This window comes from Akebia trifoliata, chromosome 5 (genome assembly GCF_017979445.1).
Source record: "Akebia trifoliata isolate Shusen 1 chromosome 5, ASM1797944v1, whole genome shotgun sequence".
Taxonomy (NCBI): Eukaryota; Viridiplantae; Streptophyta; class Magnoliopsida; order Ranunculales; family Lardizabalaceae; genus Akebia; species Akebia trifoliata.
Window position 1 is genome coordinate 27,687,080 of NC_141379.1, and position 14,118 is coordinate 27,701,197.

General features: G+C 36.4%; 1 protein-coding gene across 3 annotated transcripts; it reads left to right on the forward strand.

Moving 5' to 3' along the window:
* Nucleotides 1-1,025: 1,025 nt before the first annotated feature.
* LOC147401908 (Pentatricopeptide repeat (PPR) superfamily protein) lies at nt 1,026-14,026 on the forward strand. Of its 3 annotated transcripts, XM_086443389.1 has the most exons (3): nt 1,026-1,322; nt 2,422-3,094; nt 5,344-14,026. In XM_086443389.1, the coding sequence occupies exon 3, from the start codon at nt 10,250-10,252 to the stop codon at nt 12,563-12,565; it is 2,316 nt and encodes a 771-aa protein (XP_086299515.1). In that variant the 5' UTR covers nt 1,026-1,322; nt 2,422-3,094; nt 5,344-10,249; the 3' UTR covers nt 12,566-14,026. The 3 variants fall into 3 exon arrangements, with proteins under 3 accessions (XP_086299515.1, XP_086299516.1, XP_086299517.1); XM_086443390.1 differs by lacking the exon at nt 2,422-3,094; XM_086443391.1 differs by lacking the exons at nt 1,026-1,322; nt 2,422-3,094 and adding an exon at nt 3,101-3,595.
* Nucleotides 14,027-14,118: the final 92 nt, after the last annotated feature.

The following is a 14,118-nucleotide window of genomic DNA, read 5'->3' on the forward strand; positions in this document are numbered from 1 at the left end:
AAAATGCTGAAATGACACAAAGTATTTACTGCGATCTCACAAGTCTGATGTGGGATGTGCACATAACCATAGATATGTTTCCTTGCGATACGAGTAAAAACCATCTATGGTTATATATGCATGTCCACGTTAGAATGGTGAGAATCACAATAAATCTTGTGTCACGCCAACCCGACTCTAATTATAATTATAGTGTTATTATTTTTATTAATTATATTATTATATTATTGATATCATTATTATTTTGATAATTATTATTATTATTATATTATTATTATTATTGTAAGATGTATTTCATAATCGTCATAAGTGGATAATTTGTGAGAATCAGGAGAAACAACCTGAGAGTTGTTAGAAAAAAATTAAATCGATAATCCAAACGATGCATTAAATTCTAGAATTCGATTATGAGTCAAAATCTTCTAAAATCCTAACCATGAATTTGGGATATCGACGTCAAAATTCTGGTGGGACTCGTTGTTCTTTCCACCGGAGTTAATATTAATCTTACTTTTACCTTCCTTGTGGGGCAAGTAGGTGATCAAACCCAAGAGAAAGGGAGAGCAGAGTTAAGTTAAGAGGATAAAATTCGAATTAACCAAAAGAAATTAAAACTGTTTTTCTTTTTATTTTTGAACTTATCAAGAAGATTTAAAGTTGCTAGAAAATTAATCAAAGTAAATGAAGTTAAAAACAAGTAAACTTATGAAATTAAAACATCATTAGAGGTGGATCTATCTAGAACATGTTAATGAGCAACTCTTAGTTTCTAACTTTTTTATAACTCAATCGTAAAGGTTTGGTGTTAGTTCCTTAAATCGAAAAATTTAACAAATGAAACAAAATGAGGGAACATAAATAAAGTAGAATTCCTTGAACTTTTTACTACCAATTATTTATTTTAAGTATATATTCCCAAATAATTATAAATCTATCATGTTTCTTACACGTGCGATTTGACTGAAATTTGTCTATAGATGAAGTGGCAAATTATGTGGACTGTTTTGGGCCATTCTCACCTGGCACACGTAAGAAACACTAGTCATATAGTCAAACCTTCCGGTTTTTGATCGGGCCGACCAACCGCTTTGGGTCGAATTATCGAACCGCCGGGCTATTACGACGAATGGGTTTTTCTTCAATTTCTTTCCAAAAGTGGAAATCTCTCGACTCAGGAGACTGTCACACTGAGCCCTAAACCCCCATCTCTCTCTCTCAATTCTTCAACATTTTAGTCGTTTTTTTACTATTTTTTTAATTCTTGTGATCTTGTCTCTTCCCATCCTTACTGATCGTGAGTCGCAGATACTCAGATTTCACTGGTAATAGATTTCTCTTCTAATCTTCTTATGTGTGAGAGTAATTTGTTATTCTGTAATTGGTTCAACCAATGCAAACTTAGAATGAAGAAAACTAAGTCCACCACTTTTTTTTTTTCTGAAATCAAGATCAAATTTTTGTTTTTAGTTACTCCCATGATCAGTTTTTTTGTTTGTGTGGTTGTTTTCTCTCTTCATTTATTATTCGTTAATGACATAATTTGAGAGATAAATCACTGAGTTGTCAGAAGTGGTGAACATTTATCTAGAAGAAAATCAATTTCTCCAAATTTTATTATTCATCTTTTATTTTTTGTGATTCATAGTGTTGAAATGGGTTTTGGTTTTTTTCTTGTGTTTCATTTTTTTTATTTATGGTTTTTGTATTAAATCTGTTAGTGTTTTCTTGGGTTTATTTCATTGATGTTGATTTGATAATGATGTTTATGTAATTCCTACTTTGGGTTTGCCATATTTTGTTAGGATCCTTAGGTTAAGACTTAAAATTTCCACTCCATTAACACCTAGGTATTTTTTGGAGCATTGGTTTGGATCTTAACATTTGCTATCAGAGCCAACCCCACGTCCAGGGTTTGAGTCACGGGTGGAAGAAAAAAAAGAGGGTAAAGGGGGCTCCACTATAGTATGGGATATGGAAGGGGGTCTTACAAAAAAAGGGCACCGCTATAATATGGGATATGGGTAGGGGTCCGCTATTGTAGGCCACCATGATTAGTTTGGGAAGGGGCAACTTTCTTTACCTAGTTCTTGGAAAAAAGGCCAAGGGCTGGAGGGGGGGCATAAAGTGGGCCAACGAGTGCAACGGCCTTGAAGCGTGGGGGTATTTTAAGATCCTGAGGTTAAGATTTAAACTTTCCACTCCATTAATGCCTAGGTATTTTTTGGAGTGTTGGTTTGGATCTTAACACATTTTTTCTCAAACTTAAGTTGGAGCTCTCCTTGTATTCATGTAAATAGCCAATCTTAACCTATGAACATCATGTATCTTAAAAAAAAATTGAATAGTTATTGTGTTTTTTTTTTCCATCAAAATTACTAATGGGTTTTCCTTTTTTTTATAAAAATAAATAAATAAAAATAGAATGGATGGACAAACCAGAGAATCTCTACATGATCCTAACGACACCAGTGAGCAATCAAGTGGGCAGTTAGATTCAGAGGGTGAGCATGAAGAACACAATACCTTGAATTCAGAACTACAAACGGGAGGTAATGCTGTAGTGGTATCGGAATCCCAACCTTTAAAAGATATTGAGGTCCAGCTACCTGTAATTGGCACGGTCTTTCAATCAGAGATTGAAGCGTACGATTACTACAATGCATATGCCAGATCTTCGGGGTTTAGCATACGGAGAAGTAAAATGGTAATGCGTAAAGATAAGACAGTCACAAGAAGGGTTTTTTGTTGTTCTAAAGAAGGTTTTCGTTGTAAACATCCAAGAGGGAATCCAATGAAACCACGACCAGTAACACGAACTGGATGCAAAGCACGCATGGATATCCATTTAAAAGATGGGAAATATGTAGTCAGTGGTTTTGTTGAAGAACATAATCACCCGTTTGCACGTCCATCTGAATCGCACATGTTGAGGTCACAACGAAAGCTTCAAGATCCACAGACTTTTGATATTGAGAATATATTGTCATATCTGCATGAAGAAATTGAAGTGCCTCAAGACCTCAACTTAGAGGATGGAAACTACACTGATTATCCTTCGCAAAGATGGTGTTACGAGATTTTGAAGAAGGCACAGGTTTTGTTTGGCTACCTTAAATTCATGCTCAAATTTATTCATTTTCTAAAAGTGTAGCTGGTACACAATGTTAGAAAATATAAATATTGGGTAGCTTTGTATGTTCACGAATTTCTTGGGAAACGAAGTCATAGGCACGTAGGTTCAGAGCCAGACCGACTACTTCAAAAGTACTCATCCATATACCAGCTACTGGTACAATAACATAAAGAAATGTAACCAAAGTTTAATGGACCCCCTTTATTTTCCAGTCCAAAACCTGTAATCTTTATCTTCTAGGGTAAAAGTTTTACCAGCAAGATTTTGTATCCTCAATATCATCTTTTACTTTAAAAATCCTACTAATTTGTAAATGAGATAAATTTTTTTTTTTGCTAGGCAAGCGAGAATGCGAGATTAGTGGTCGACAATTTTTTTTATCCCAAGTTGTGGTATCAAAACTTAAGACTTTTAACCAACTTAGCAAGCTGGTTAAGTGAGTTGTGGCTGGACATGATTTACGTGAGTTTTGGCTGTTGGCTGCTTTTACTTGTTTTATCGTCATAATGAACATGTATACCTAATCCCAAATATTGGGTTCCGCAACATGAATTCTATTTCTCCCTACAACACTTTTGAGAGCTATATTTTGTTGAAGGCATGTGTGTTCAAATCTTTTCTTACCACCTCAATACGTGTCATTGCATAACTTTTTGAACGTTCAACTTGTACCAAAACACTCTTCAGTGGATATAATTATCATCATCGTGCATTCCTTATCTCAGATTTGGGTCAACAACATGAATCATATTTCACCCTTTTAATTCTATTTGGAGCTAAATCTTTAGATTTTTTCTTACTACAACCCCCCCCCCCCCCTCTCTCTCTTTCTTTAAAGTTGTTTCTAAGCAGCTCTTGAATTAAGCGGGTTAGAATATCTTTTCCTTTTAAGTTTAGTAGGAGGCCTCTCATTACAATAGTTGAATGGTTGAGATTTGAGAATGCAAATGAACTTTTAAGGTGAAACCTTGGTGAGGTGGTAATGCCACAGACCTAGGATCAAAACCCCGCCTCACACTTAAACCTATCACAATGGGGGAAGAAGAAGAAGAAGAAAAAAATTGCATATGAACTTTTTAAGTTGATATTTGACAGTTTCCTTGATTTTTGTGTCTGATTCCAAGTTGATGTTTGATATTTTCTTCAATTTTTTTTCTGATTCTATAGTTTTGCTTGTCTTCCCTCAGTTTTTCCTTCTTTATATATATATATATATATATATTATGTATATTGCATTCCCTCCGTGGATCTAGTCCTGGACCAGTTAGTGAGATGACCAGCAGTGTGTCAAAGCCTGATTAAATGGGCACAAAAGATGCAATGCACCTAGAGATAATTCATCAAGCTTTCATTGGATACTATTGCACTTTCTTTGGTCCCACAGTCGGGTGTGACTTTGGTTTCCAGATATAGGTCACGCCTAAATCTAAGCCTTGTGTACAGGGTCAGATGATGGGATCCAGAAGGTGTCAGGGTTCCACTTTACTAATGTCAGTCTCTATTGTGGTTCATTAACTGATTTTGTGTCAAAACATATATAGATCATTACTTGCATGGTAAATGTGCCATCGTAAAAAAATAGAAGACATGTTGAAACAGGGCTATAGGCTTTTTCCAATAGGATGTGGCTTAGCTGCAATCATGCCATGGATTATGGACGTGGGAACAACACTCCACACCTCTTATTAACTTAGCTAAGGCACCAACTCCCAGTTTTATGGTTGTTTGATGTAGAAAAAGAGCTTTTCTCTAGGGTTTTTAGAGTTTTGGACATATCTGAACCCTTGCTGAGGGCTTTAATGCCACAGACCTAGGATCAAAACTTTGCTTAAACCTATCAAAATAGGAAAGAAGAAGAATATTTCATATGAAAATTTTAAGGATTCTATAGTTTTACATATTTTTATTTTTGAAAATTGTTCTTAGTAATGAAATTTTCAAGTTGATATTTGGCAATTTCCTTGATTTTTGTGTCTGATTCCAAGTTGATGTTTGATATTTCCTTCAATTTTTTGTCTGATTCCTAGTTTTCTTTTGTGTATCATTTTATGCATGGCTTAATGGTTCGTTAGTGTGATTTTTAATGCTTTAATGTTAAGAATGTGGCATTAGTCGTCAATATTTTATGCATACCACCCATCTTCTACTTAAAAAAAAAAAAAAAAAAAAAATCTTATAATCATTGATATTTTTGTTTTTTATTTTTGTAGGAGGATAAAAAGAAGATTCGGGAACTATCAACCGAGCTCCAACGTGAAAGACGACAATCTGCAGTATATCGAGAACAACTACTTCTGGTTTTGAAAGAGATGGAGGACCACACAAATCACCTATCGAGGCAAGTTGAAAGTATAGTTGATAATGTCAAACCACTTGAACCTCGAGGGAGCAAAGAGCTTTCCTAGCATTTATAATCTTAAGAAAAATTGAGTGAGTACAGTTGCACCATTCTTTTTATTGGGTGGTATCAACTACTCCAGTTCCTTATTTTAAAATTTTCTGTACACTACTTGATAACTTTTAATATATTTACGAAAATGTAAAAAAGCTACCTTGTGTACTTCTACACTAGTTCATCTAGCAAGAAAAATGAGCATTTCTCCGTGAACTCTCTTATTTGATTTAGTAGCATTAGGCTAGGGTTTGTAAGTGAAAGCTGGATGGATCTTGATTCTTGAGCAGTGAAAGATCAACGAAAGATCTTATAAAAGGAATGCTACTTTCTCCCATTGGCCTTGTTTATGAATCTTCATCTCCTTATGAACTTCTGACCCATCTTGGAGGAGGAGTTACTTGGGTTAGATATTTTTGGGAAGATAACCAATATGCACATAGTTTCTACAGCCATGACACAAAACTGAATTATTGACAGGTAGGCTTACCTTTATAAATTTTTAGACCTTTAGGATGGTAAGGATGTGCATTCTGGAATGCTGGACTTTAGGTCCCATTCACTACATCCATTAAGATCATTTAGAGGTTCTTCATGCATTCAAGAAAGGAGTGTTGTTCAAGATAAACAGGGCAAGATTTTGGGAGGAATGTTGGGGTCGGAAGTGACATGTGACCTTGGATTGAGAAGTAGAGTCTTCTGGTTGCCTTATGGATTGTGTCGCAGGTACAATAATACATGCGGAGACAGAAGACTGATGAGTTTGGGAGGTGAGCCACTGGGGCATTTTCTGTGCGTTCATTTATTGATTTTTATGATGACATCCAACATTGACCTCTTGCATTTTGGTGTGTGGTCCTAAAATCCCTTCGAAAGTTTCATTTTTCACTTGGAGGCATTTTTCTAAGCAAGACTCTCACCATCGACAATGTCATTAGAAGATGTATTATTTCTATTAATTTTTGTCATTTATGCAAAAAGACAAGGAATCGGTGGATCATGTCTTCATTCATTGCCACATGGCTAAGGAGATTTGCATGGTAAATGTGCCATCATAAGAAAATAGGAGACATGCTGAAATAGGACTATAGGCTTTTTCCGAAGTTTGTTGTTTCTAGAAAGACTTGGCCATCTGGCTGCACAACTAGGCCTTTTTTCTAGTATGATGTGGCTTAGTTGCAATCATGCCATGGATTATGGACGTGGGAACAACACTCCACACCTCTTACCAACTTAGCTAAGACACCAACTTAGGGTTTTATGGTTGTTTGATGTAGAAAAATAGCCTTTCTCTGGGTTTTTTTATAGTTTTGGACATATCTGAACACTTGATGAGGGGTTAAATGCCTATTTCTTAGGTCTATAGGAGACACAAAGCCTCAAATTATGTTACTAGGTTTTTGGGAATCAAATCAGGACCATTTAAGGTTCCAGACGAATTTGGAAATTTGTGAGTGTTTCGGTAAATGTTGGTCCTTGATGTTACCTAGGGTTTCTGGATCTTAAATGTTTTTCTAGGGTTTATGCGAGTTGGGTGGAGAAGATATGGACCTTTTGTAGTGGTTTCGGTAGTTTTGGAATCTATTTGGTTGTCCAAAGTGTAGGGTGGTGTTGGCGTAGCCATGGCTGAGTGGCTAGAAGGGGACCAAGTTGTAGAATTTTTCGCTAGCTTTCTGGATTGGTATTATAATATAGCAATTCTGATAAACAATTAAAAAGTTACATTTGTCGGAAGCCCGAGTTGGTCATGAGGCCTTATGATCATGCACACACAGGCGCAAGCTTGGCCGAGTTGCCAAGATGTTCTGTTTGGATCGTCAAAGGCTTGTCCAGATGAAAATTCCTGTTGTACATGCCCACACTTGGGATTCGGTTCCAATTCGTCTGAAAAGTTAATTGATGGCCCAAACGATTTGAAACTGTCTGGAAATTGTTCTAATTCGAGAATAGCTCTAAGTTGATTATTCTGGGAAAGGTAAGACAATGATCAGAGCCTTGAATCGGTTGATACCATATTTAAGCTTCGACGCTGTAGCTATTTTTCTTCCTCCTATCCAGACATTCTCTTATGGTGGTCCAGTCGGAACAGCTTTGCCCCGACGCTGTGTTGCAATTGTGTATCCCGAGGAAAATATATGTTTCTATGCACACGCCACATCATGAGAGTAGAGGGGGAGTCAGAAAATCACAACTCTTATCCATATCATTATTATGATACCAATGGAAACTCATGATGAGTGCAAGTACAGATTGACTCCATAATGGCAACACTATGGGATCACCACACAATATTTGTAGACAAACCATTTATCCCAAAAGATCGATCTGATGGGGAAGGACACAATTATGAATATAAGATGACCACGGGTTGAACTGGGGCACAATACGTGATACCTGAGAGTGGAGACGTATAACACAACAGTCCCCCTCACTCATAAGGGTGGAAAATTCCTTCGAATAGACTTGAATCCGTGACCTATATAAATCTAGTCCTCTGTTACCAAGATAATTTCGATGAAAAGTAAGAGAGCAAATGCTCTACTAAGCAATATATAAATGATAATAAAGAAAATTATATTTATAACCCCCACAACTATTGTATACACACCCCACAAGACTACTATACAAACACCAACAATATTATCTTTTCTATACTACACCAATGATGCATTTTCTTATAAATCTAAACTAATTGATCCCAATGTAATAACAGTTCAGTTATGGATTGAGGTGTAATTTAGGATTTTTCTTGTGTTTATTTTCTTCTCGCTGTTGTACTCTTCATGGTAATCTCAACCGTGTTTTGTTTTAATAAAGATATTTGATTTATCTAAAAAGAAAAGAAAAAAAAAATCTATTGTGTTTGCTATTCTCTAGTCATATTTTAATTTACCCAAAAATAAAAAAAAAATTCAGTGAACCACAATAGCATGGATTCACTAATCTGTTGGTGTGTGCGTTGAATCGCATGGATCCAAATCAAGTTATACCGTGCATTTGTTCGTTTGATAATAATTCATGTTTCCATGTATTTAGTGGGATTAAATTCTTTCGATTTTTGAGGAGATTATATTTGTCGACTATTTAAAATATGGTGAGATAAACACTGAAAAATAGTGTTTTAAAATGACCTGACAGGATTGGACTAGCAAGTCTACATGGATCGAATTGATCGTAAAAAAAATATTTATGGGAAAATCGGGTGATCCATCCAATTAAACTGGTTGGGTTAGTAATCGGCTGGGTCAATGAAAGCACTCCGAAACATGGTTGTAAATCTCGTCCGAGACTTAGATGATTTGCCTGAGTCATCCCGGTCTCGTTTAACAACGATATGGATATACATGATGTCTCAGCATTCACATCATCTCGTGAGATAAGCGAGATGTCTTAGATGATATTTTGAAAATCTTGACCAAGTCAACCAGGGTTTTTGTAGATTTTGATTAAAATAATTAATTTTTTAGATTTTAAATATTTATTATATAAATGAAACATGATTTTATGACTAAACATTTCTTAATCTATCTTATTTTATTATAAAATTATAATTATTTTAATTTAAATATATGTAAATCAATCAATATAAATTGAGTTTAATGACTTGTCTCGTTTGAGACGAGTTGACTCATCCAAGGACAAGACCAGAAGCCAAGCCAAAGTTTTGAAACCATACTACTCCAGTTGTGCTGGGGTGACACAAACGGAGACACAAAGGTGACAAAATGATGTGGTGTCGTGCACATTACCGTAGATGCTTTTTTGCAAGATACGAGTAAAAAACATCTACAGTTATGTGTGCACCACCATATCATTTTTGCCACCTTTGTATCATTGCAGCATTTTCCTACTCCAAAACTCCAAATGAGACCTTACTAAACTTTAACTTTAGACATAAAATTAAAATTAATTGAAAAACCAAATCCCTAGATTTTCCTCTTTTCCACACAATTGCGTTTTAGTGATTTATTTATTTATTATAAAGATCATGCAAATCATCTTCTCTACTATTTTTTTTTTAATCCCCCAACTTTACTAAGTTAGTAACTTTACTAAGGGTCCTTGGTGTCACGCATCCAAAAACATGATTCGATGCTTCAAGGTTGTAGATGATGGAATTATATGAATTTTGAAAATAAAAAAATTCAAAAAAAAATTATTTTTCATTGTTGAATTTCATTTTTAAGTTTGGGAGTTATGTGGTTCATTTTCAAAAACTTGGATTTAGTTCTAAAGAATTATATATATGAGTTTTTCGATGAAACTAAGAGGTGTGGAGTTGGATTTCTGATGCGGTAATCCATTTCAGCAAAAATAAGCCCCTTAGTAAGGCTCAAAATCTTACTATGTAAGTGAGGATAGGGTTTTGCCAATTTTAATTTTAATTTTTTTTTTTTCAGTTTTTTATATATTTAAATATTTAATAATGTAATATTTTGAGTTTGCATGATTGACAAATCGACCTGTTAATGACCGGTCCGAATTTTAACAAACGCGTTCGGAGGAATTGACTCGGTCGGCTCAATTTGAAATCTCCAAACCGGGTTAAACCGACAAATCGGTTTAAACCGTGTAAACTTAACAAATGAAACCAACCCATTTTTGTTAATCTCGTTATTCAACAAAACTGAAAAACCTGTAAGATAGAAGCCAGAGAATCCTCCAGTTCAGACCCACACTCTACAAAGGATTCTTAGTTCTTAAAGAATTAGTGGTTTTCTTGGATGAATTCTTCACAAATTAAAAACCATCACAGAGTTCTTCTCTGCAACACTACCTGCACTATCAAAAAATTATCCACTTTGACTTACTCTACTTCTTCAATCCTTCCTCCATCATTCCATGAAGAATTTAACCAAAATAACCTCCCTCTACTGCTTCAATCACTCTCGAGAGCTCGATCTCTCAACGCAACAAAATCCTTCCACGCACTCACAATCACGATGGGTTCAAAATTTGACCAACCCATCTTTATATGCAACAATCTTATCTTTGTATATTCATCTTTAGGTGAATTATTGACATCTCGTAAGGTTTTCGATAAAATGCCTGAACGAAATGTTGCATCTTATAATTCGATTATTGCAAGTTATGTCCGGAATGGACATGAAGATGAAGCTTGGGAGGTCTTTACCCAAATGATGGATTCGGGATTAAGGCCGACACAATTCACTTTTGGGAGTCTATTGTCTTCTAACTCATTTGATATTTTTCGAGGATTTCAATTGCATTCATTGATTTTAAAGACTGGAGTGCTATACATCGATGCTTTCTCGGGGACTGCATTGTTGGGTTTGTTTGGAAAACTTGGAAGATTGGGTGAGGCACTTCAATTGTTTGAAGATATGCCTATAAGGAGCTTGGTAACATGGAATTGTATAATTTCTTCGTTTGGACGACATGGCTTTGCTGAAGAGACTTTGGGTTTGTTCCGTGAGCTCCTTAGAGCGGAGATCTGTCCATCGGAACATTCTTTTGTGGGAATTTTGTCTGCGTTTGGAAGGATACCTGATTTTGAATCAGGCAAACAAATACATGGATTAGTGATTAAAATTGGCTCAGAATTTTACCCTTCGGTCACAAATTGTCTTATCAATATGTACGCAAAATGCGCGGGGACAAACCTTGCGGAGAAAATATTTGAGGAGATGTCTATCCGGGACGTAGTTTCGTGGAATATTATTATTGGGGCTTTTGCAAGGAGTGAGAGACCCGGAAAAGCTTTGGAACTGTTCTTGATGATGTCATGGCATGGATTCTTGCCAAGTCAGACCACATTCGCAAGTGTTATTAGTTCTTGTGCGAGTTTGCAGACCCCAAAGTATGGTGAATTCATTCATGCAAAAACTATAAAGAACAATTTTCAATCTGATATTTTTGTGGCCAGTTCATTGGTTGATTTCTACGTGAAGTGTGATCATTTGGAAAAGGCACATCTTTTGTTTATTGAAAACGAGAAAAATGTGGTCTCTTGGAATGGTTTGATTACGGGTTACTCTACTAAAGGCTCTCGTATTTCGATGTATCTAGTAAAAGAAATGCTTTATACGGGTTTTCGACCAAATGAGTTTACGTTCTCTTCTGTTTTGAAATCTTCATCGAGTCAAGACTTGCAACAACTCCATTGTTTGATCTTAAGAATGGGTTACCATCGACATGAATATGTTTCCAGTTCTCTCATTGCCTCGTACGCTATTAATGGTCTGATATCTGATGCATTGACTTTTTCCACTGATTTGACCCCACCATTGCCTACAGTCTCCTCTAACATAATTGCTGGAATATATAACAGAATGGGCCAATACCAAGAAACCCAAAAACTTCTTTTACAACTCGAAGAACATGATATCGTGTCTTGGAATATTTTGATTGCAGCTTGTACCCGTCGTGGGGATTACATAGAGGCATTTGAATTGTTCAAAGACATGCAAATGGCTCAAATTCTGCCTGACAATTACACAGTAATGAGCCTTTTAAGCATCAGCACTAAGCTTTGTAACCTTGCTTTGGGCAGTTCCATTCATGGGTTTATCATTAAGATGGATTTCAAGAACTGTGACATATTTGTGTGTAACGTGTTGGTGGACATGTATGCTAAATGTGGCAGCCTCAAAAGTTCTACAAAAGTCTTTAATGAAATGACGGATAGAAATTTGATCTCATGGACGGCTCTTATTTCGGCCCTAGGGCTTCATGGTTATGCATGTGAAGCGCTTGAACGGTTCAGAGAAATGGAATGGCAAGGTTTCAAGCCGGATAGGGTTGCTTTCGTTGCAGTCCTTTCAGCTTGTAGGCATGGTGGGCTGGTGGAAGAAGGGATGGAATTGTTTGGACGAATGAAAGATGACTATGGGGTTGAACCTGAGATGGATCACTATGTTTGTGTGGTGGACTTGCTAGCTAGATATGGGCATCTTAAAGAAGCGGAGCGACTAATCATCGGCATGCCATTTCAGCCAAATTCTCTCATATGGCGCACTTACCTTGAAGGTTTCAAAAGATATAGCAACATCAATTTGGAGGAACATGCAGTGGGATAAGAAAAGGAAGTTGAGATAAACTTTGATTATCCGAAAAGGTTAACCATTGTCTTGAAAGCCAACAGAATTCATCTGTGCATGGGAAAAGTACCAAAACTCCCTTTATCAATTTACCCGTTAGAATCAACATTGTTCCTAGCTGGCTGCGTGCATTTGGATTGTAAATGTGGTTGTTTGGATGTAAGCAATCCTAAACAGACACCTTCTCTACACGAGTCTGACTTTGAAGCGGCCAGGCCGCTTCAAAATTTTGGAGGAACCCTCCTGATAACATGATACCTGGCTTATTGTATTTATTTCACACCCCTACATTTTCATAAAGATTCGGGATACCTCCTTGGAGACACCATGTGTAATTCAAAGGAGAGGGTTCTACCGAAATTTTGAAGCAGGATGGCTGTGTCAAAGTTTTTTCCTCTCTACGCTGCCTTCCCATCATCCATGGCCTTGGTGTATTGCTCTTCCTCACAAGCACAACTATTGGTAGATGACCTGCCAAACTTTCAACTTTTGGGTCTATCTCCATTCCAGAATATTGTTGTTCAAGGTCATGGTCTTGCTTATGAAGCTGCCAAATCAAGTTAAATGTTGTTATACCAAACACGATAATGTCCAGTAGAGGTTATCTCTACACAGGATATTGCACGAGAAATAAGAGTAGCTCTAGTGGAGAGGCATTGGTCTGGAACTTGCCAGATGGGATATGCTGCAGTGGAAAAATGGTTGGACCTCATGAGAAATTCCATCTCTACTGCCATATGTCAAGAGGTTTGGAAATGTATCATAAGTGTTGGTGCCCGTAGCCAAAAGTCAAAGTTTATCAGAAGCTTGGTTTAAAATTCCTGAAAATTTAGCTTTTTTATGATTTCCCAGTATACTCCAGTGAAAGAATTGTAGCTCTGTAAAACCCGCCCCCTCTCTTTTAACAGTAGAATCTCATATTGGTTTTCATATGTATAATACTCACTTTTTTGTATCTTATACGGGCAACGGTAGCTTTGGAAACTCATCTAGGTGAGGGATCCAGGATGATAAAAAGTTGTGCTGAGATGAGTTAATTGGGTGTGAAGAAGCAGATTTTGAACCGTATAAGGGTCTGGAATTCAAGCCAGAACGTGCTGCCAAGGCATTATGTGATGAATACATCAGACAGGTTGAGTTTATCATGCATGCCATGTTGAACAATTGGTCAGAGGTTGAGCGAAGTGTCCTTTCTTGTCTACTTGCATGTTACGAGGTTTTCTTTGTCAATCTCAGAGGAAATTTTGGGCTGGTTCCGAACCATGAAAGAGCATATATGGGAAGCTGCGTGGTGTTGATTCTTGTAATGATTCGAAAAGTCGGGAAAATGGGTTTTTACAAGATTTGTAAATGACTATAATCATCGAATGGTGGTTTCCACTTGAATGTCACCCTACTATGGAGAGTTCTCTTCATTTAATATAATTAGAAAATTGAGTATCTTCTTGATCCTTTGCACGGCTAATTGCTATGTCGTCCTTTGTATTTTTTTTCGTAATAATTTTGAATTTCTGATCCACTGAATTTCATCT

Bases quoted from the DNA above. Each gene is read 5' to 3' on its own strand.
- LOC147401908 (XM_086443389.1), top strand. From the start codon at position 10,250: ATGAATTCTTCACAAATTAAAAACCATCACAGAGTTCTTCTCTGCAAC.